This window comes from Microtus ochrogaster, unplaced genomic scaffold, assembly GCF_000317375.1.
Source record: "Microtus ochrogaster isolate Prairie Vole_2 unplaced genomic scaffold, MicOch1.0 UNK25, whole genome shotgun sequence".
Lineage (NCBI taxonomy): Eukaryota > Metazoa > Chordata > Mammalia > Rodentia > Cricetidae > Microtus > Microtus ochrogaster.
In genome coordinates, this window is record NW_004949123.1 from 2,859,877 (window position 1) to 2,883,001 (window position 23,125).

Here is a 23,125-nt window from a genome sequence, read left to right on the forward strand (position 1 = left end):
AGAGAGAGAGAGAGAGAGAGAGAGAGAGAGAGAGAGGTGTATGTTAAAATGTCTGGGCCCTATGCATAGTTGCAAAATATGCAGAGACAAGAGGAAGACGCAGATGTTATAGTGTTATAGTTCCGGGCTTTATCGGCACAAGTACGGCAATAACCTGCCTTCTACATGGATGGCTACAGTTTGGAATCAGGACTTCACCCTCATGCTTCTGTAACCAGTGCTCCTATTTGCTGAGTCATCTCCCCAGTCCATGAGTGACAGCCATTATCACATTGTCACCTCTGTGTCTCTTCTCAGCCCTAGATACCCCATCTGAATTGATCCCTTCCCTATTGCTAATTGTTGAGATTTTTACCTGGTCTCCTCTTGTTTCCCAGTTGAACACTATGAAGGAAATGTGTGTGTGTGTGTGTGTGTGTGTGTGTGTGTGTCCTTGAGGTCTTGTCACCTTTCTCTTTCCCTTCTAGAATAAGAGCTGCTAGAGAGTGGGGACCTTGTCTCCAGCATTTTTCTGACCCCTGGCACTGCCAGCACAATGTAGTGCACAGCACATCTGACTTGGACAGAAGAGAATAAATCATTGGTGATTTTGTGTGTGTGTTTCGAGTGGATTCTGGCCTGATCGATTTCTTTTAAGAAATTTGAACTTAACCACTGAGTAGATGTGTTGGATCAATTGACAATGTTATTTCTTTTCAAGTAATGAATTGCTTTCTCCATTCTTTTTTTAAGGGTGCTATAACAGAAACATCGAGTAATTTATTTAAAGTAATTTGTGTTTTATTTTCATTTCAACTATTTATCAGATACTTTATATCTGTCACATTCAGCTGCTGATAGTATTTTCATTATGGGTTGTTATTTTATTTCAGTTCATAGTAGAGAGATTCAGATTTGTATAGAATCTGAAGCCCAGGTCCAGAGAAAAAAGGTTTTCCTGAAGATTTAGTTTGAAATATGGTAGAAGTTTATATTAGACTTTGAGATGTTCACGACATATTATTTCTAAACAACAATTAGAAAGGACCACCTGTTGCCCCTGTGAATACTGGGTGACAGGGAGAACTGAGATGCATGCCAACCCTTCATCAGCGTAAACCAGGCAGGATGCTGAGCGGTGCTCAGTGCTTTAGCAATGTTTCTCTTCATCGTGGAAACGGATGTGTAGGATTAAGTTTGTTTTTCTGCTAAGTTGAAAGAAAATGGGGGAAAGCAGAAATTGCTATACAGTCAGGCAGACAGATGTTCCTTTCATCTTTCTTCAGAAAGGCTCGCCTCTCTCTAATAACAGCAATAATTGCTACTCTGAGATGGAGGTTTAGCCTGGCTTCTCTTCAGTACCACATCTGACTGAAGATAAACATGATGCTCTCAGTGCCTGAAGAACAATACAGGGTAACCGACGCAGATAAACGTCTCCAGTAAACAGGGCCATGTCTGGGTGGGAGTCAGGTTCATCCAGACAGCAGGCCACGCTCTCATTCACACATTCATCTATTTGGGAATGTTAAAATGATCGTTCCTGTGTTCTATATAATTATGCATGAGAGAACAAAACTATCAAAACCTCTCTTGAATCTGCTCTCTTAAAGGAACTCGTGGAGTATTACAAGCACCATTCTCTCAAAGAAGGGTTCAGGACCTTAGACACGACGCTACAGTTTCCATACAAGGAGCCAGAGCATTCAGCGGGACAGAGGGGTAATAGAACAGGAAACAGCTGTGAGTATTGTAAATTTAATACATTTTATTTCTTTCAACTTTTGATCACTTAAGGAATAGAAGCAAAATAGCATTAAACATCTTCATTCTGAACTTTGAAAAGTAGCCAATTAATATGCTAATGGGCTGAGCAGACACCTTTTTTTTTTTTTTGGAGCCAAGCAGAGTCACGAGGACCAAGAGGTTCACGAGTGTGTTGAGTTATCAGTTTTTGTGCCAAATTAAAAATTATATGTGTGTTAAAATAGCCATCAAAATGTAAGTGATATGTCAATGTGTAAAGTTTTATAATTTTCACTGGATTTTATATTAGCCATGCTCTCTTTAATTAATATGTAGCATTTGTACTATAATGCTTCTTGAAAAGTAGTATCTAACAGGGCTCTTCCAGAGTGCCTCGAATCCCAACTCTGCTGATGCTCCTGTTGCAAGCCAGCATTTGGAAGGATTAGCATGTTTTGTCAATGGTTTTTAAACGATACATTGGTCGCTTTCTTAAAGAATGTGTTTTGTGCTATAAATCGGCATTAAGGATGACTACACACAAGCTCACAGGCATACAACTGCATGGCTGTTTCAGTGACTTTAAGTCATTAACTCACTCTGCCCCACCATTTCATGGTATGTAAACTTCCCAGACAGCGACACAACCTACAAAGAGAACACTGTAAGAGAAAAATGTAAAGAAAATGCCTTTTTACTCCCTTGTTAAGTAATCTTCATAGAAACAAACAAACAATAAAAACTACTTTGGGGCAAAATAAAAACAATTTGATTACTGTTAGAATCCTGAATTTAGCACATCTGGAAGATCAAGGGGTCGTTCTAAAAAGGATCTGCACCAGTGTAATATAACTTGAAGCTTATTTTTCCCTAAAGACTTACACTGAAGGAAGCTGGGTGATGCCCAGGCTTTTAGCCTCGGGACAGTTCCATGTACTTCAGAACAATATGGAAGCCATTTGTCACTCAGCTGAGAGGTTGTTTTTGGATAAATTTTGTAAAACTTCACGGTTGTTCTCATAGTGGTCATTGACATATGTCCAAACCCATGCAGTAGGATGAATATGAACGAACTTTGGACTGGATGCTTAAATATCTTTGCAATTTTATCCAGATTATCAGTTTTAGCTCTTTGTAGCTCAAAATTGCTTGATTATCCGAGATTCTCACACAGACTATATTTTTCGTTCATTCAAAATGGATGTCTAGCCTAAAAAGTAGTTTTGCTGCAAGTTTCCTAAACGTCTATCCAAGTATGACTTCTGACCTCTTTTTACACGACACCTCCTTTTAGATAAACATAAATTTAAACCCTTCCCTCTTTTTCTACCTTTCCAGTGAATGGGCAAAACACAAACTGTAGATGAAGTAATCTGCATGTGTAATAATACTTGAATAGTTTACTTGATTCTCCAGAGCCCTGTGGAGCAGTGAGGAACAAAGAAGAAATTTCCAGAATTAGGAAGGTCATCAAACCACTATATCTATGGCTTTTCTTCTTCTATGACCAAATAATGGCAAGAAGCCACTTAAGAAAAGCTTATTTTGGCTTGCAGTCTGAGGGGATATGGTCCATCCCAGAGGCTAGGAAGAATGGCAGGTGATCCAAAGTGGCAAGAGAGGTGCTGGGTCCCCCACCTCCTAGTACCTCAACAGCAATTAGAGAATTGACATTAAGTGGAACCAGACTATAAAAATCAGGGCCACCTCCAGTGAGTAATTTCCTCCTACGAAGCTTCCAAATGATGCTGCAAACTCTGCTTGCATGGTGCACACTAGCTTTCAAAGGGTTGACTGTGCTTACATTTGTAGTTCGCAGAACAGCCTGTGTTATGCTTGGATGCTTTGTCTTGCTAACTTTATAGCAAGCCTTGGTTTAGGAGTAACCCTTAATGAAAACACCACATGGATTTTTTTTAACATGTTGTGCTTCCTATGATGTGGGGAAAGAGAAATGCTACATATTCTTGAGTTACTTGAGGGTGTCTGCAGTCTTCATTTCTGATTCATAGCCTTGGTCATGATGCTGAATATCTAAACGCAACGTTCACCAAGCAGCATTGCCTTAAGATACAGATTTAGTCTAAGATCTAGTGTCTCCATTACTTACAAAAAAGGATGTAGGATACAGAGCAAGTAGGGTAAAGTCCAGAAACGTCTTGTGCTTTCCACAGTGGTGAACAATGAGCTTCCCTTCTCACTAGTGAAAGTGACTGACTAGTAATCTCTGCAATTGTAACTTCTATTGTTACCTTGGAAAAGAAAGGCTTGGCTCATTGTTTACATATGTAAAGTATGGTAAAAATAATATGGCAGAGTTAGTATATGCAGATATGTAGAAATCTGTAGAAAAGTGCTGATTGGGAATCAAACATGAGCTCAAAGTATTGGGCGGGGACATTATATAATAAGTTAGAAAGCCGTCCTGTGTTGTAACTCTGCTGTCTACCATGGTGTCAGGGCAGTGCTGTTGTTTTATTGTTGCTGACCTTTTAATAGCTTGTCCAAAAGAAAGAAAAAGAGAAAGGAGAGGGAGAGAAAAGAGAAGAGAGCATTCGGGGCAATGGTGAACTGGTTTCCCTCCATAGAAACTGCAATGATTTGTGAGAAGATAGTATGTAGATCTGTGATCTGTGTACAAACCCCATAATTATCCAAAACAGCCCTGAGCAATCGGACTTTGGTTGCTTTGGCTGTATCTGTGCACCTGGGTATTGGAAGGACACGGAAACGACTTTTGCCTGTTGTACTCTACAGTGAGTATTCAGTATTTTCAGTCTGTTCTCTTAGGAAAGCGATCCAGAGTGAACCTCTGCTTTCCCATTCACTCTTTGATTGGAAACTGCACCGTGTTCTTTGAGAAATTACACCCTAATTTTCTTTCTTTGGATGCATGGGAGGAAGTGGTAGAGTGTAATTCCGAGGGATCATTCTGCTAGCAGAAGTGCAGGATTTCCTAGTTTTTAACACGGAACCAAACCTCAAACATTTCCCCCAATGTATATTTATGGAGAATTAAGGTAGTACCAGAGTAAAGTTGCATTTTTTAAAAAAAAAAATTAGCGACCTCAGCTATATAAGGCAAAAGTATCTGGCATGATAACTTATCAGGTATGAAAGGAAAAATATCACCAATATCTCAGCCAAATGATCAAAATTAATATCAACAGAAATGGGATATTAACCTGCACCACTTTGATGCTATCCCCACTTTGCAGCTGCAGAATCTCAGTCCGACCATGTGGAAGCGTCAGACAAACAGGAATGGGAAGGCATTAACAAAGAATCAGTCTGGATTTGTAAAATGTCAAAGTAATTAAGGGCAAAGCCTGACGAAGCATTTCAGATCAAAGGCAAGCGAAGAGCCATGATACCTACGCAGCAAGGGTAGAATTCAGACTAGGGAGGCAGCGTGTCTATAGCAAGAATCAAACATTTTGTGTGTGCTGTTTATTATTTATGTTACTATAAAGGGTACGAGTAGGTCGATCTGTGAAATTTGCATTCTATAGATTAACTAGCTAGGTTGTATCAGCACCATTTTCTCCTTCTGATAATTGTTCTGCGGCTAGAACAGTGAATGTCTTTGGAAGAAAAACATACTGAGGTATTTGACGGTAAGAATGGATTGTGTCTTCGGTGTGTATTCAGATGGCTCAAAAACAAGCAAAGACTGGCAAAGCAAACATGGTAGGATGTTAATATTTGGTTACTGTGAATGAATTATAGGAGAAGTGTTTGTGCCGTTCTTGTCTCTTTCCTAAGTGAATTAATTTAGAATTTAAAATGGTTGATGTGCAGATAACCCTATCTGCTGGCCATGTCCAAAGAATCATAGGAAGGTAGCAGGGGCTTATTTTTTCTGGCTCCAGGTGCAGAGGAACCTGGCCACTGATTTGGAGATGTACAGAGCACCTATACAATGAGTTCACAAGTAAAGTCTTGCTGAGATCTCATTCCATGTCCCCATACTCACCAAATATTTAACACTTACATGCGCCAATCCTTGCGCACTACGGTTTAGCTGGAGCTACAATGGTGAATAAGACAATCGGGGAAATGGAGGCACACACTGAACAAGACAAATAAGATAATCATGGAATTCAATAAACCTTCTGACCCCTAAGAGCATCAGTTAGCGTGTCATTGGTAAGAAGGACTTATTCAGCCTGTGGGTATGAAGCAAGACTTTTTGAAAAATGTCATTTAGGATAAACTTAAAGCATTTGTGAGGGTGGCATCATATGAGGTGGTTTGCCCCAGCGATTCCACAGCAAAGTAGCTTTGCGAAGGTGCTATGCCACCAAACACTTTATATGACATCCACGCCACTTGCATTTATTAATCTCAATATTATATATCATTGCTGTCTTATTCCTGAAATATCCTGACAGTTTTATTAGTTATATTGCAATACAGTTAGGGTTAGTATTCATTTAAGCTCCCTAAACATGCACTTAAGATAGTTGTGCTTTCTGCCCTTCTAATTCAACATGAGCGTATCCACCCACTCTCATATTATGACTGCTTGATTTTATGCTTTTGTTTTTGTCATCTCTTCACTGGTCATTTTGTTTTTGATATCTGATTTTATTCTGATAACCTCAATATAAGCTTTAATCTCATCTCAGTTTCCTAGGACTGCAATATAGATTACCACACAATAACTTGAAGGAAAAAAACAAATACAAATTACTGTGTGTTCTAGAGACAAAGTGAGTGGCTAAAGTCAAAGTATTACCCATGTATCTGTGGTCTCTGCATGGCTGAGTAATACTTGGTGTTCCCTGGCCTGGAGATACGCCCCTCTAGTCTGCTGTTTCTTCATCTCTCCCTGGTGTGTGCCCTCATCTTTTCACCTAGGAAAGCCATTGCTATTGAATTTAAGGCCCTCCCTAGATGTTTTTAGCTTAAGACCCCTAACATCTACAAAGATCTCTCTCTTTTGTTTAAGAGTAAAATTAGATTCCACAGCATCAGACTGGAAATATCTTTAATGTGGGGCATGAGGGGACTATTAGACCCATGGTAATCTCATAGTGTTTATTCTAGCTATTCTCTAAAATTTACCAGACTAATTCCAGTTTTATTGTTTCAATGGATAATAAAGAGACATTGCATTATTGGCACCCATAGGCCAAATGATGCAGATGGGCATTCTGGGAGAATCTGGCTTCAAATCGGTGAAGTACTTTCAGTGGGTTACAGCTTTGCCACCATGAAATAAAATGCACCCTTCTCTCAAGAGGCAGCACTGTGAACATGTTTTCAAACGTCACTCCAAAGCCATTTGTCTGAAACAAGGCTGTAAGCACTCAGTGTAGAATGTGAGAACCAGAGAATGCTATCTGATATTCAATAATTTGTGAGTTAACGGAACATGACATTAGTAATAACCTTGTATATACATTAAGATAACATCTCCAGTGAAGCAGTCCACAAGCTTCAGCCCTGCAAAACAAGCGCAAAGACAAAACAAACAAACGAGAAAACACTATGGAAGGTTTCTCCTATCAAACGTTTCTCCACAGAATGATGCAGGTTTGGGATAGTCCCTTACAGCAGTGCTTCTCAGCCTTGCTGATGCTGCGACCCCTCAGGATAGTTCCTTATATTATGGTGACCCCAGCCATAAAATTATGTAGTTGCTACTTTATAACTGTAATTTTGCTGCTGTTGTGAATTGTAACTTGAATATCTGTAATAAGTGTAAATATGCAGGATATCTGACATTTGATTCCCGAGGGAGTCTAAACCCAAAGGCTGAGAACCGCTGCCTTGGAGGAAAGAATTTGTTTATACTTCCCTAGTTTATCTCACCACACAACACTGCCTCTTGGTGTTTAAATTCAATGCTAGGAGCCTTAAAAGAGTCAGTCGGTGTGAAGCACTTTGAGGACTGTCTGGCACGTGGGCAGTGTTGGATGCCTTGGCTCTTGCAATCACTACTGCTGTTCCTAACACCACTTCCATATGTCCCATGCTGTTAGGCTGTATGAATTTTTGTGTTTTCCTTATTTGGCAAATTTTAAAACACTGGTGAAGCCCTTCTCCTTTTTCTGGGTACTTTAGTCTTCTTCCTGGGCTTCAGCTCAGCTCCCCCACTGTGTACACTCTGTGGATAAGTTAATTGTAACATTCTACTGAAGTTTTTGTACTTTTCCTTATCACATGTCTTTAATGTCCAAAGGTGATTCAGTTCTCAGGCAACTGGTCAACCAAAACTGTACATCATTATGATCAGGGCATGCTGGGAATCCCCTTTTTATTTACACATTTTAAGAGCTTCATTGGCTACTCAAAGACATTTTTCCTCCGAGGGCAATGGCTCCAAAAATTAGTAATCACTTCTGGGATCCCATGAGAACATGGCTTACAGACATAAATTCTGCATATTTGGATAACCTCATTCAAAGCTATCTTTTTAATATTTTGTGGCTCAAAAAGCAGTACTTGGCGTTCTTAGCAGTTCTTATCTTAGCAATGTCCAATCTTAGAAGCCTTATTCTAAATTAAAATTTGACCTCAATGTAGCTAACACATGTAGTAATCATCCCATATTGAATACATTGCACTTGTGTGATAGCCCTGATTCAAGGATGCTTGTCTAGTAGTTCTTGCCCAGAAAAGATGCACATTTATCAAAATTGAGAAAAATTTTATTTTTCTTTCTAAAAAATTCCATTGGGGTTCTAGCTGTGCAAGTCAATACTGAGAGTTTATTTTTTTTTGACTTGATATATTCCACTGATACACTGCTCATGCTACTGTTTGCACATGAAAACAAAACAGAAATTAAGTCTGCAAGCCTCTTCTGTCAGCATTTAGAGCTTGATTGCACTGTCAGGGTTTCCGTATTTTCCTCCTTTCCTTTCATTCATTTTTTTCCCCACATTCAGCATTTATCTATTTACAGCTAATCTGTAGCACACACACCTATTGGGTGTTACACAATACAGCCTAATGCCTTAACAACAAGTATGAATGCCATAGAGTTCTCCCAGGATCTAGGCATCTCAAACTTGGCAGCCTCGTCGGCTCTGCAGGGAGCTTTTTGAACAAATACCTTTATTACATTCTTAGAAGGTGTTCATCAGTCTTTGCCTGAATGCTGAGGTGACTTCATAGCTAACAACCACACAAACCATTCACATTACATCTTGAACAAAATTAAGTGTTTTCCTTACATTAGCCATAAATATGGCTCAGTATAACTACTATATATTTTTCAACTATGAAGAATAATATATATATATATATATATATATATGTATGTATGTATATAAAACCCTACTGTACTATGATAACCTTAGAGCATGCTATAAAGTAATCTGCGTATTTAAAATAAATATCACAACCTTTTCATCAAGCATTCTGTTTTCCTTTCCCTACTGGATATCTTTCTTCTACCCTCTTTATTTTACCCCTTATCACACGAGTAACTATCAGATATCTAACCATCCTGGCTGCTGCCCTCTGAATACACTCCAATTTGTCAGAACTTTGCACAATACATTTTGGTATCATTTGACTTGTTTACTCATTTTTTTTCCAGTGCAAGAGTCATTCTTCACTGGAAACGGTGCTGTGTGCTCGTAATCTCAACACTTAATAAGCCAAGACTGGAGGACTGCCTGGCATCTATTGCCAATTTCATGCTAGCTAGGACTAGATAATAGGCCTATTTACAAACAAAACAAACCAAAGAACTAAAATATTTCAAACAAAATGATAACAGCCAAAACTATGTCATTCGTTTCCAATTGATTTCCTCTATTATTTCTCCTTAAAGGGTACAGTCTTGCAGACTCGAATTAACCCAAGAACTTATTTTATCTTCTTTGTAGTTTTTATATCCTGTCCAATATCACCCTCCATGAGTCATCCATCCAGTCCTCATGCAGACCCTGCTCCAGAGCAAGCACTGTCTAAACTGCTGGGTATATAGAGCAGTGAATGAACATTTTTCCTTGTGGAGTTTATGTACTGGAAGGAAAGGCAGACAACGGGTTGGAAAATAATTATCTAGTGTTAGAAATTGAGAAGTGCTCTGGAAATATAACGTGACAAGGTAGTGATGCGCCATGTGCCAGAAAATGGTTTTGGCTTTTAACTGGGCTGGTTGGGTGTTGAGCAGAATTAGAGGTCCCTTAGCCATGAAGCAAAAAGATGGATTAGCAGTTCTTATTCTACCAGTTGACCAGGCTAACACCAACTACTAGCCCTAAAGCTCTCCTTTCTAACAAGGCCATTGACATGACCAAAAGATTCTCTTCATTATAAGTTCCTATAAATATACCCAAACCCTATCTGCAAATAGAGCAGCTACAACCTGAAACTTCAGTCACTGAGTGTATAGAGCATTTGTGCTGACTTAAGAGTTACTGAGAACAATTGGAGAACAACAGGGCATTATGTTCTCTCGACTTACTAAATTGCCTTCACAATTTAATCAGTGTCAGCCAGCTGTAGTCTCAAGTTGTATGTTGTTCCTGCGATAAACCCTGTTTTCTTCCTCATTGTGTGGGACCATGGTTTGCATTCATGATTATCAAATGCCAGGGCAGGCTTCAATGTGACGATCACATTTGTGTAAAACTCTCAGGAGTGTAAGAGAGGGAGCAAAGGGTACATAGGAAGAGCATACGTGACATAAGCAGTTCCAGAAGGACAGGGTCATAGAGGAGGACTATTAGGAAACAAGGTACAAGAAGTGGGTGAGGCCAGTCCCTGTGAGATGCTTTCAATTTGATTTTGGAAGAAAATGGGAAGCCTTTGGAAGAATTTAAACAAAAGGAAGAGGAACGTCTGGCTGTTTTTGTTTTAGTAGCATTGTTCTGATTTCTGTGATGAGGAAGGACGGACTATGTAAACAAAGAAAGATGAAGACACATTCGGAGGTTCATCCAGGTGAAAACCAGATTGACTGGGACCAAAATTTAGTCACTTGGGTCACAGATTTTGGATCTAATCCAGTAAACTCAAGATATCAGATGTGAACTGAAACATTAAGAGAAGACTTGAGTATGACATTAGGATTTTGAATCTGAACAGCTAAGAGATTGAGGGCTTTACTTTGTCTTCTGACTGGACTCTGTGAAGCCTGGCATCTGCCATGGACTCTCATTCTCCAGCAGAGTCTTTTCATATCTGTATATGATTTCCATATGAGTCTGCTTCTTCAATAACCTGGAAGCTGTTCTGAAGTCAGCGGCTCTGCATGTTTGTTTTATTTTCTTAAGTATCTAAGTGTAGTCCTTGTGCCTTAACAGTTTAATATATATATATATATATATATATATATATATATATATATATATATGTCAGCCAGTTATTTTTTTAGGGAACATGAATGTAGGATTCAGTTCATATCCCCACACACTGTATGCCTGTTAATAATCTGAATCCCCAAGGTGAGGTCAACTATCTGATTTTCCATAATGATTGGGAAGACCTTGGACTACTTTTCTTGCTGATGACATTATGTTTGCATGGTGCAGCATTGAATGCCATGCAACTGTTCAGTTCTTCCACTAATCCCACATAAATCTCTTCTTTGTTTTATCTTTAAATTTTGTGTTCAGAGAGATTTGTTCAATTAGAAGTCAGCATTCAATTAAATGAAATTCATCTGAATTATCCCTATTTTTTCCCCAGCAACAAGACCTAAAATATATAATCAGCTAAGCTAGAGATTTTTGGTTTGTTTTCTTTGAGAGAGGTAAGAAACAGATATTTGGTTATATGTTATTGGATATTACAGGTAGTCTGAAAACATAATGTCTGTGTTCTAAAATGATATTGGGGTAAAGATAATAAATTTAAATGAATCATTCATTAAATTGCCAGCATGTTTTCTGCTATCAGGTCATCTGTACACAATCTTGGCCAAAAAAAAAAAAAGCAAAGTTGCAAGACAGTTCATTAAAGCCTCTCATGAAGGAATTCGGAGTTTAAGGCAGCCCTCGGCCACTGCCAAGCAGTGTCTTGATGAATACTGGCCCAATGCTTGCTAAGATTTTGTGTCCTGTAAATTAATGTGAATCTATGTGCTGGTTAAAACTAAAAGTGTTAGATGATGCCTCAAGTACCAGAACATAATTAACAAACACTTAAGGAAAAAGTCTGTAACATAGATAATGGATAATTAGGTGTTAGTTCAAAAATTAGTTCATGACTTGATAAATCAAACCCTTAAGGAAAAGTGTTGATTGAATTCTGTTTCTAATTTCAATGTTCCTATAAATTGAATGCACATTGGCTTGCACATGAGCCTTCATGGCTCCGTCAAGGCAGACCACAATGCTGTCAAACAGTTCTTAGTTACTTTGAGTGTAGGTATTGAATATCAAGTCATTTGAACTTTTTAAAAAATCTTCCTGTTCACCTGATCTTTTTTTTTGTTCCTTTTCCTTTTAAATTAAAATCTGTTTTCTGTGCCTTTATCTTCCCAGTCAAGACTCAGAGCCATATGATATCCGCTAGTGACTAGCCACTCAGGTATTATGGCTATGTGCAAGTATTCCGTTCCCAATTTATTTAACAGATATCTTTGGTTTCTGCTAGAGAAGTATAAGGTTTCAGTCCTTATTTTTTGAACTGGGAAAGGTTGGTAAGTAGTGTTATTATACTCGTCATCTTTTGTAATTGTGAACATTATGCCAGTAAACTGTGAATCACCCCTTCGATAACAATGCCCTACAAAAGGTATCCCAGTAACAGTTAGGTGTCATAAAATGTCCAACAACCCTCCTCCGAGGTCTCACCAAGGAAGGCTGTCCTCTGTGCTGGTGTGAAGTTAAAAATGTTTGAAGAAAGAAAGAAAACAGGCCTTAATTGAAACTAACCGATGACCCTGCCACTGAAAAGGAACTCATTTTTGATTTCATACTGTGTACATGTACCCTGCTAGGCATGGAAGAGAGACTGCTCTAAGAGCTCCCCCAAAAAGAAGTATGAGCGGGGAGGCTGCCTGTGATGGGAAACAGGAGGTGTCAGTCATCATCACTCTCACCTGGATGCCACTTCTCTAGTCTCTTTCTAATTCTGTTCAAGGACATACACCTACCAACAATTCCTGTGCTAAGGTGTCTTAATGATGTCTGATAGGACAAATTTAATAAAGAAATTTTTTTATTTGTATGTTTGTAGAGATAGATGTATATATTTCCAGTGCAGAGGCAAACATATTCTATAACTAAACCACTCTAAAGAATATAGTATCAGATACTCAGCTCTGACACTACCTGCATCTAGAGTTGAATGCGAACTTTCCAAGCCTAGCATATTATCTTAGTAGAACATTCAGACACTGATGTCATAGGACAAAAGAACCAAGGACCCAGAGGCAACGAAAGTTGACCTATAGGAAGAGTGGCCACAATAAATCACGTTACAATGAACAGAGGAGTGGCAATCTTCCCTATCAACCCTTAAAATGCTTGCCTGAGAGAGATATATATGCAGTGGCAGAGGCAACTGATTAACCTTTTACTTTAAAAAAGTTTCCCCGGGCAAACAGCACAGTTAATGCCACGAGACGTGTGGTGTTTAATAGCTGCTCAGCATCTCTGAAGAGTTAGTTATTGTAGGGATGCCACCGCTAGGTTGCTGTCCTCAGAAAGCCTGGGGAGTGGAGTCTGAGTCTGTTTCACTTTCTTCCCTTTTTGTGTTGTCAGCTGTTTCTTGGAAGTCTTTTCAGTGCAGTTGAGTGAAAGAGAGATGAGCGGAGACAATAGGAAGGGGAGACATACAGAACTATATAATCAAACACCCAGCAAAGATGCTTGTCGGTTGGGTGGAAGCTGTTGTATAGCGCTGGGGCCTTGCCTGTGGGAGATGCCTTCCAGGACCTGCATTAAATGGAGCTACAGATGCAGAGGTTAAACAGTGGAACCCGGAAGTGCCATGACACAACTGGCACCAGATGCCTAGGGGAGGACAAGAAAGGGCAGATAGTACCTGGGTTGGTTGTCGTGGATCTTGGGGAGAGTCTGTGATAGGCTTTTGAATCATGGAGCCCCGAGACAGAAGTATTCTAGAATAATCCAAAGTTCTCATTTGGACATGAAGCTGAAAGCCATAGGGAAATAGGAAGCTGGTCTAGGGGAAAGAATTCATGCGTGGACTTCCTAAAAGACGTGGTTAGAAAAGGGGGAGGAACTAGGTTAATAAATTGTCATCTGATTCTGCTCAAGAGTGTGAACTTCATAGTTTAGCAAATTGATGAAAGAATCAACATTTGGGATGAGTGGCTGGGAGGCAATGCTTGAAAAGGAAAACAAGCTGAAAGCAGGAAGCGAATTGGAGGCTGTTTGGGGTTAGAATGGTGTATACACCTGCACTGGGATAGCTGAGCTGAGAACTAACAAAGGCAGAGGATACTCGATGTAGAGGTTGGATAGGAAGAGCCTAGGAGTGTACGGTTTTTCAAGGTTGTCACAAGAATGGAATCGTGGAAAGCAAAAAAGGTAGGTTTGTTAGATTTCCATCTTAGATAGGATTTCTGTTGATACGATAAAACACCATGACCAAAAGCAACGTGGGGAAGAAAGGGTTTACTTCATCTTACAGTTTGTAGTCTGTCATTACTGAGGGAGCTCAGGGCAGGAACTCAAAGCAGGAACCTGGAGGCAGGAACAGATACAGAGGTCATGGAGGAACACTGCTTACTGACTGGTTCCTCCTGCCTTGCTTACAGCACTGAGGACCATCAGCCGGGGTAGCACCGCCTGCAGTGAGCTGGGCCCTCTCACCTCAGTCATGAATCAAGAGAATGAACCACAGGCTGGCCCACAGACCAATCTGGTAGAGGCATTTTCTTTTTGTAAACTGACTCTAGCTTTGCCAATTATATAAAACTAGCCAGAAGCATTACAAAAGGAAGGTGGTAAGTTTTGTTTTCGTCAAGTGAAATCTGAGATGAGGCTGGTCTTCAGAGTAATGTCACTGAAAATGTTTGACATCACGGGATGGAGCTAAGAGAGCCAAGCTCTACCTGAGAAGCTATTGTATTAATCAGGACAGTAAATGAGCGTGACAAATCCATCAGAAGGGCTGAAGCCAGTTATCCAAATAATGGCTGTGTAGCTGGAACATGCCATTTTATTTCATTTGTTGTATTTTTAATTGTATGTATGCATGTATGTTTATCTGTTGGCATTTACATGTAGATGTGGGGTCCGATGGGGGCCAGAAGACAGCGCCAGTTTCCTGGAAGCTGGAACTAGAAGCAGCTGTGAGTTAGTCAATGTGACTTAGCAGGAGCTATGCTGGTGTTCTCTGCCAGAGCAGCCAGTGCTCCCAGCCATTGTGCCATCTCTTCAGCATCCCACTATTTTAGATCGAATTTAAGAAGCTTTGAGTTCTAACTGCTTGATTGCAATGCAAATACCTTTAAGGTGCTTAAGGTTAGATAAGAGAACAGGGCAGCACACGGTGGTGCTGTTGACAGAGACTCACTTTCCTTGCTACAGCATTGAGCACATTCAGACATGTTGGATTTTCTGATTGCAGGCCAGTTATCTGTTTATCTACCTACCTTTGAAGTTATTTAAGTGGCACTTAATTGTATTGTCATTGATTTCTCATTTCTTCCCTTTTGAGATAAGTTATCTCTTGGAATTTTTCACTCTTTAGCCCTTAGCTTATATTATCTTCATTAAATTTTTTTTTTGAGAAATGCAGGGTTTTTTTTTTTAATGAATAGAATTGGGCCAGAGAAGGAATCAATTAGAAAACAGTCCAAGCGGGGAAAAAGTCCCTTTACCTGTCAGTGCAGTGTGTAGAACATGGCTTCCAATTTAAGTTCTCACAGACAAGAGATAGGAATCTAGGGTTCGCGATGCCATGTGTTTTGTCATTAGTGATGCAGTTATGGACTGATTACTTTATTAGGAATGTCATCCTCTTTTTGCTCCGACAGAGTGTAGGTGCATCATAACCTCAAGACAGTGAACACAAGGGGCTGGGGAGATAGCGCAGTGGGTAAGAGACTTGCACAAGGACTTGAGGGTCCCCTGCAAACCTGATTGTGTCGGGAACAGAGACAGAAGGACTGGTGGTCTTTGCTAGTTGACTGAACCTTAGTCCCAGGCTCAGTGGGAGACCCTGTCTCAGGGGAGTGCTAACAGGTAGAGAGTGACAGACCAGGACAAAACTCTGTCTTCTGTGTGCATGCATACCCATACATCATAGCATAGCAGAGACAGAGACAGAGAGAATTGTCATTTCTATTATATAGTGGTAGATGACGTTCTCATATGATAAAATTAGCCATATGACATGTAGCAGTGTATTTTAGTACATTTTTATTTTTTAGCTGAACAAGCAGGTGGAATAGAGAAAATGTGAGGCCGTTCACAACAAAAGAAAGTCAGACATAGGTCCCTGAGTGCGTGAGGTCTTTACAGTCAATGATTTCAAGAACAACTGAATTCCTTACAATTCCCTCCACTAGTTTGCTTGTCTGGAGACTGATAATATTCTTAGCAGGTCCCTGCTGCTGTTAGGAGATAACAGTACTGGCTTAAGCATTAGGCAACTCCCTAAAAAGAGGTAGATGGAAAGACAGACTATCTCCTCCTAGTCTACTCAGGCCATTTTTATCACATCTTTGATGATAATGTTTAGGTTAGGTCTAGGTACAGGTAACAGAAAATCAAAAACGTAATCAGGAAAGTCAGTTTATTTCTCTGCTCTATAAAGACATAGGAATAGCCCGGAGCTAGCCAAAAGGACAGGCTCTCTGTGTTCCGTGAAATCTTAGTCATTCAGGTTCCTTTGAGCTCATTCTCTGTCTTCCTCGAGGTAATATTTTTCCCTTCTTATGGACCAATATGGTAACTTTCACATGCCAGAAAGCAAGATAGAATAAAGGGCTCAGAGGAAAGATCCAAGTCGCTGCTTCATGAAATTCTTTGCTTTAATAGCTTTGGTCAGGACCTCCCCATAGCGTTTTACCAATATGTAAGGGAGTGGGGGAAATGAACTCTTCCTGCTGGTTGAGCATGGTTGAATTCAACCATCTACTAGGTGGATGAAAGGGAGAATAATTGCTGGGGTAAAGTTTATAACCCAGGTCTTCCTCGCTTATTGTCACAGCACCATGGAATCAGCAGGTTAAATATTTGAGGTATGTGAGCGGAAAAGAACTGTATAGTTGCAGTTAAGAATTAGGACCACAAAGCTATATGTGATTCCAGATTTTCCAGATGCAAAAGAGAGCATCAAAGTCTTCCTCTCAGTACCATAATGACTTGTTATTAATATACTTAATTCATTGAGCAATGGTAAGTAATACTTCATGACCACTTGATAATGAATATGATCAACTCTTATTGATGCCATACAGTGAGCAAAAAAAATGAGTGCACACAATTGCCAGTATCTTTGTTATACCCTTCTACAACTTGATGTTCCAGGATAAGATTCAGAATGGCTTTCATTTCTAATTGCATTTTTCTCTATTGAAAATTAGCTGTGATATGCATGCTTTATCGGGGGGTAAGGGAGAGTCTTAACAAATTGAATTTAACTTAACAAATGTTTTCAGTTTTCCGTGGTTTCTTTATGTGTCATTGACCCAAGCCTAGAAGCTCTGTGCTCCCTTTGTAAGCTCTTACTTGTTCATATTGTTTTTGATTAGGAACATATTTATATCAATAAATTTCCCTCCCTGTTATTGTAACAAGTGGAAATCCAACCATCTGTGGATGGATGGGGCTTGGGTAGCAACATGGAGTAGGTTTGCTGTTTGCCTATAAAATGATAGACAGCTCTGAATTGCAGAACTAATGTCAATCAAAATGTAAAAGTCTGGCGTGTTTCTCATTTAGAAATGGGGACAGGAGAACAGTGGGTAAGAAACACAGCTTGATATTCCAACTTGGATGTGACAATTTGCTTGTGATTAGAAACAACAAAGTCATTGTATTGAGATATTTTTGTGCCAACTCTTAAATGCTCTTTTGCTTCTTTTTCTTTCCCTCTCTAAGCCCCTCCTCTGTTCTGTGGCTTTTCTTTTGTAACTCCTCCAGACTACAGCTTTGTTCCCCCTTCTTCCACTCCTTTCTGGTCAGGTACTACTTTCTGCTTTTATATGTCTCTATGGCTTGCTTCTGTGTGCACATACAATGTTTTGGCTTCTGCGTATGGCTTCCCGTGTAAATCCATCTCCTCAAACACAGTTCCTAGAGTTCCATTACCACCGTGTACCTCACTCTTCCCTGCCATAGAGTCATTGTTTGCCATGACATTCTCTGTGTGTGTGTGTTAGCCATCAGTTTTAATATGACATTTTATATTTCATCAAAGTGTCAGTGCAGAGAGGTTGGAAATGGGTCAGGGGATGGAAATTTAAAAGGAGATGAAGGACTCTGAAAAATCATTCATCTTTTCTGAAAACTAGAAGTCATATGGAGAAAAAAAATCAGTGCTTTTGCATTTCCATGAAGAAAATAAAAAGGGCCCCAAATCTTAACTTCTCCTCCAAATAGAAGAATAAGATTCAGCATACGTTTCTTAAAACGATGACCCTTGTCCACCGTTTCTATAGCTCTTCGCCTGGTGTCCAGGAGTTTTGATCTGAATTTCTGTCGTTACCTGGAGAGTTAAATGACTGTTTATATGGCACCGAGGCTAGAGAAAGTACGTTTTCTTGTGGGTTTTTTAAAAATTAACCTGTAAGTCCCAATAGAACATAGAATTCTGAAATAGACCTTAGAAGTCAGCTAGTACAAACCTTTCATTTATAGATGAGAAAAATGTGGCCTAGAGGGGTTGAGAGGCCTGTGCAAGGTCACACCGTTAAGTCTACAATTGGGTTTCTCCATCACAGGGGTATTTTTATGTGCACTGACTTTAAGAACAGTGCCTTGGCAATGGGACCATTTTCAGTAAGGAAGCCATTAAAGTGGTTTGTGTCCTGAATGGTAAAATAAAATGACCTATTTTTACTCCCTTTACAGTTCTGAAATCTACAGTATTTCCTCTCGTTTATCTTATGATGGATACCTGGAGACTTAAAAAAAAGGGCTGTCGTTATAAAGCCATGAATGATAGGCCCAAGGTCCCCATGGCCAAGTGGATGGACTGTTCCAGGGTAGCATGGGTTATTACGAGCTACCAGCGCCCTGGGAACTGTTATAATACAGATGGATGGCGTTTCCATTTGTTGCTTTTCCTTACACTTAAGTTCCTTTACCATTTAAGATTTATAAAGTTCCACCAATCTCCGGTGAGCGATTCTCAGAATCACTGCACATATAATTGAAAACACTTTATGACCCTTGCAGAGCAACAGGTGAAAAAGTTACTACAAAGCCTGTTCAAGGAAGGGCCAGAGAGCGACAAAGGCACACAGCCTGAATGGAGTTTCCCTTTTGGACAGGGCTGACTCCTCTCCTGCCACCAGGGATATTAAAATTACATATAAAGGAAGCTGAACACAGACAGTGGTACCTTTCTGCCTGGATTTTGATTAGATATTGCAGCAAACATTGACTGCAAGTCAATGTTTCCGTGAAAAGAAGAGGATTTTGTACTTTCAGTGACAACTGTTGCCCATCTTTACATATACAGAAATTATATATGAAACAATAATTGAGTTCATCCCTAGATGGTTTAAACATAAAAAGCTTAGCTTGTGGGGATACCACTTACTTAGAAGTGATGATGCTGATTTGAAAGACCTTCATCAGAGCCCAGAATTCAGTTGCTCTGAGCTTAGCCAAAGAAGTCACCAGGTGAAAACCGCAAAAAGCTTCACCCAGAGCTTCTAATGGGAAACAGAATACAGTGCTGTCAGTTGAAAGTTTATGCTAAAGTTATCTCAAATTTATTCACATAGTCATTTAAGCTATTAGCTAGGTTGACTTTGCTTTTACAAAAGCTTTTATTAAAAGTGTCCAAAGCAGAACGATGGTTATTTAACTGTCTGGAATGAACTTGATCGCATCTGGTTGGATTGAAACAGCAACTGTGCTGCTTTCAAACTCCGCTGTCATCATCACTGACTTGTAACGAGGTCACAGCTCTGCATTTGATAGCACCCACCGCCATGGTCTGATTGGGTTCTGGTGGCTGGCTGCGACCAACTGCACACTGACTCTGCATTGTTTCTTTCCAGTGCTAAATCCCAAAGTCCTGGGCATCGCCATTGCTCGCTACGACTTCTGCGCAAGAGACATGCGGGAACTCTCCTTATTGAAGGGGGACGTGGTGAAGATTTACACGAAGATGAGTGCGAATGGCTGGTGGAGAGGAGAAATAAATGGCAGGGTGAGTCCTCCTTATGAATGAATGCATTGGTTTTTCCTAAGCCAAGACCAAACAGCCATTGGCAGCTAGCATGTGGTGGACTTCTCTTCTCAGGAGCCTAGCTGCATTGCCATTTAAAATGGGTTGGGTCAATAATGCACGGGCCAAGAGTTGACTGACAAGTGGGAAGAGTTAAGGAGCATTTCAGGTTTTGTCAGAAGCCAAGTGCCAGTGCATGTCTTTATATGGAGCCCCAAGCATGTCTAATAGCTCCTGCTCCCACTTGGTAAGGATGGGATAGAGCACCTCTGTAATACCTATTGTCCTACAACAGAGGTGGGACTCGTGGTGTTGAGACCCATATTGCCCTAATTTGTGTATTTGTTTGTGTGATAGTGGATTAGAATCCCATTTAAGCTTGTTTTATTCCTTAGCTGCTATCACTGTCTCTGTGATGCCTGTTCTAGCTATTAAGCCAATCTTCCTCATCTACAGTGGGCATAAAACCCTAGGTTAATTAGAGTATTAGGAAAATGGGAAATATTGCCTGTAGAATCATTTGAAGCCACGACAGTGTTGACACGTTGGCCGTTTTTCTTTACAGGTGGGCTGGTTTCCGTCCACGTACGTGGAGGAGGATGAGTAAAAGCCCAGTCAGCGCTGCACCCTGCACCAAAATCTCACAGAAGGGATAAACAGAAGCCTGCACTGCATTATGAGTTCACTGGAGTGTTTAGACAGCAGCATTTCTGGCTGTTCAACACCTCCCTTCTTCTTCTTTTTTTTTCTCCTAAGTCTTAATGCTGGTATTTCTAAAGATGCTGGTCCTGACAGATTAATGGCTTGCCTGGAGCAGAGCAAGACACAGCCTGCCAGTCTGTCATTGTCGGGGACCGGGGCAAAAACCAAAAGCTTTCCTTCCCCCAAAGAGCCCTGCAAACACATCAGATCAGGGTTCTTTTACTTCACTGTGGCAGGCACCGTGGATGCCAGCCCATTAGGAAACATTTCATGCATATGTACTTTGGTCTTATAGTGTTTAATGATACAAAGAAGCAGAAGTTTAATTTTGCTTTTTTCCCCGGCATGAAGAAAAAGCAGAGTTCTGCCATCTGGGAAAGATCCAGCATTTCTTGTCTTAAATTGTTCAACAGGTGACTCATTGCCTGGCAAACACTTTTATCCCCAGATGTTACTCACAATCACATAAAAGCAGCCCATGTTCAGGTTTGCATCATAAGTGATAAATTACAGAGAGGGGTTTAATTATTTATTTGATGTCCTGATTGTATTTCCACACTTCTTTATAAAGAAGAAAAAGAAAAGCACATGAAAGGAAGTGTCTTTGTGTTGGAGCCTCACAACTTTCATTATCTCGTAGGGTGTTTTGGAGATGAGATGTCACGCTTGACAAAGGGACCTTGGCTGGGCAGATCCTGCTTAGTTGCTGGGAAGCCCAGTGAGGGAGAGGTGTTTACAGAGACAGATCAAGGGCTGCCACCCATAGGGCATCATTGTATAGCAACAATACTATTAACACAAACCTTTTCTTCCTGCCTCCCCCCTAAAATATCCAGGGCATATTTGCTGATTTCCACTCTTCTTCTTTTTTTAAAATAGCAGCACAAAAGAGCTTTATTGAGGACTTGGGAAGGAAAGTACATTGCTTCTGAGACAGAAGAAAAGGTACCAGGGTTCTCCTGGTACCAGTGTTTCCCCTTCTGAAGCTATTCTAGCTATGTCTTAATCAGTAGTAAGATCCATTTTGCAGTGTATTTCTTTTACCAAGCCTTCACTGTGTTCTGTAAGGAGTCTAAGCATCTTCCTCCTGAGATGTATGGAGTCCCTAGTTGAGACAGCCTTCCATGGTGGACTATTCCTTTCATGGAAGTAGCTGTGTTCTGATGAGACTCAGAAAGTGTTCCTGCTTGGAGGAAAAATAGAGGTATTTTTATCTTAGCTGTGATCTCGAAGCTTCTCGTATCAGATGTTTTTGATCACCTCTGACATAAGGAGGCTTTGACAGCCTGTCCTCTCCCAGCTTGCATGAGTACCAGAACTTGTTCTGTGGACACATCTCCCCCCAAGAGACCCCTGGAGGCTAGGACTTCTTGTTTAAATAGACTCAAGACCTTTACCTCAGAGTTATGTAAACTGTGATTGTGTTTTAGAACGACTAAGCTTTTGTATATGTGTAAATGATCATGAAAATGTATTTCATAAAATGTATGTACAGTCAACTTGTGCTGGCAAGGTCTACTCTTGGACTGGATTCTTACCCAGAAAGTCTTATCTGTGTCTCGGGGATGTTTGGTCTGTTACTGTCAGCAAGTGTTGATATGGAGGGGATAGCTCCCCACAGATTGAAACGCTCCTGTGTACAGTATTGTAGCATGTATTGTTTATTTCAGTCAATAGACTCCCTGCCTCACAAGTGGTATGTGGTCTTCCTGTTGCATTTCATTGGCCCCAGAGTTTCATAGCAGAGGACAGGAGAGCCTTTCTTCACGACATTACCAATGGCAACGTTGTCTACGTTTAGTGCTTTGTATTGGGGATTTTAAATGCTATCATCGGTGTAGATTTCTAATACCAAAGACAGACATAAATGTTTTCCACGGACTTTGTCTTGCCTGTCTGTAGCCCTTGTGTAATATGGTGGGTTGGAAAGGTATGTTACTTTGTAATATTTTGTAAATATGTCAATAAAATAGTTACTACTTGCATTAAGAGGATTTTTCTCTTTTGATTTATTTTTTTGTATACGTGTGCACATGTGTGCACATATATGTGTGTGCATGTGTGCGTATGTGTATATGTGTGCATATGTGTAGTGCCAAGTTCTTCTATAGTCTATGCAAGTAATCTACAATTTTTTGAGGGTTGAAGATTCATTCCTCTGAATGGTCCTATAGCACATACCATAGTCTCATTATTATCAAAGAATTACCCTGACTTGGGTGTGGTTAATTCAGGATTGCTATCACAACTATGGACAGAAAACCATAAAATAAACTCAGTCTCTGCCAGAGCCATCTATCCCATATGCTAGTGAGGTGCTACATGGTGTCTAAAGCCCTTATTTGCGCTGAAAACTACCTCATTAGCTCACATCATCTGTGTTCCCAGGTGAGGAAACTGA

At 40.1% G+C, this 23,125-nt stretch overlaps 1 protein-coding gene across 2 annotated transcripts in view; it reads left to right on the forward strand.

Moving 5' to 3' along the window:
• The window catches only part of Vav3 (vav guanine nucleotide exchange factor 3), a 320,561-nt gene extending 297,848 nt beyond the window's left edge, over positions 1-22,713 (forward strand). The window contains exons 25-28 of one of the 2 annotated variants that reach the window (XM_026789648.1): positions 1,593-1,722; positions 17,721-17,804; positions 19,853-20,004; positions 20,588-22,713. In XM_026789648.1, the coding sequence (XP_026645449.1) occupies positions 1,593-1,722; positions 17,721-17,804; positions 19,853-20,004; positions 20,588-20,629 (408 nt within the window). In that variant the 3' untranslated portion in view covers positions 20,630-22,713. The remainder of the gene's footprint in view (positions 1-1,592; positions 1,723-17,720; positions 17,805-19,852; positions 20,005-20,587) is intronic. The other variant, XM_005367914.2, reaches the window with a different exon arrangement.
• The last annotated feature ends 412 nt before the right edge of the window (positions 22,714-23,125 follow it).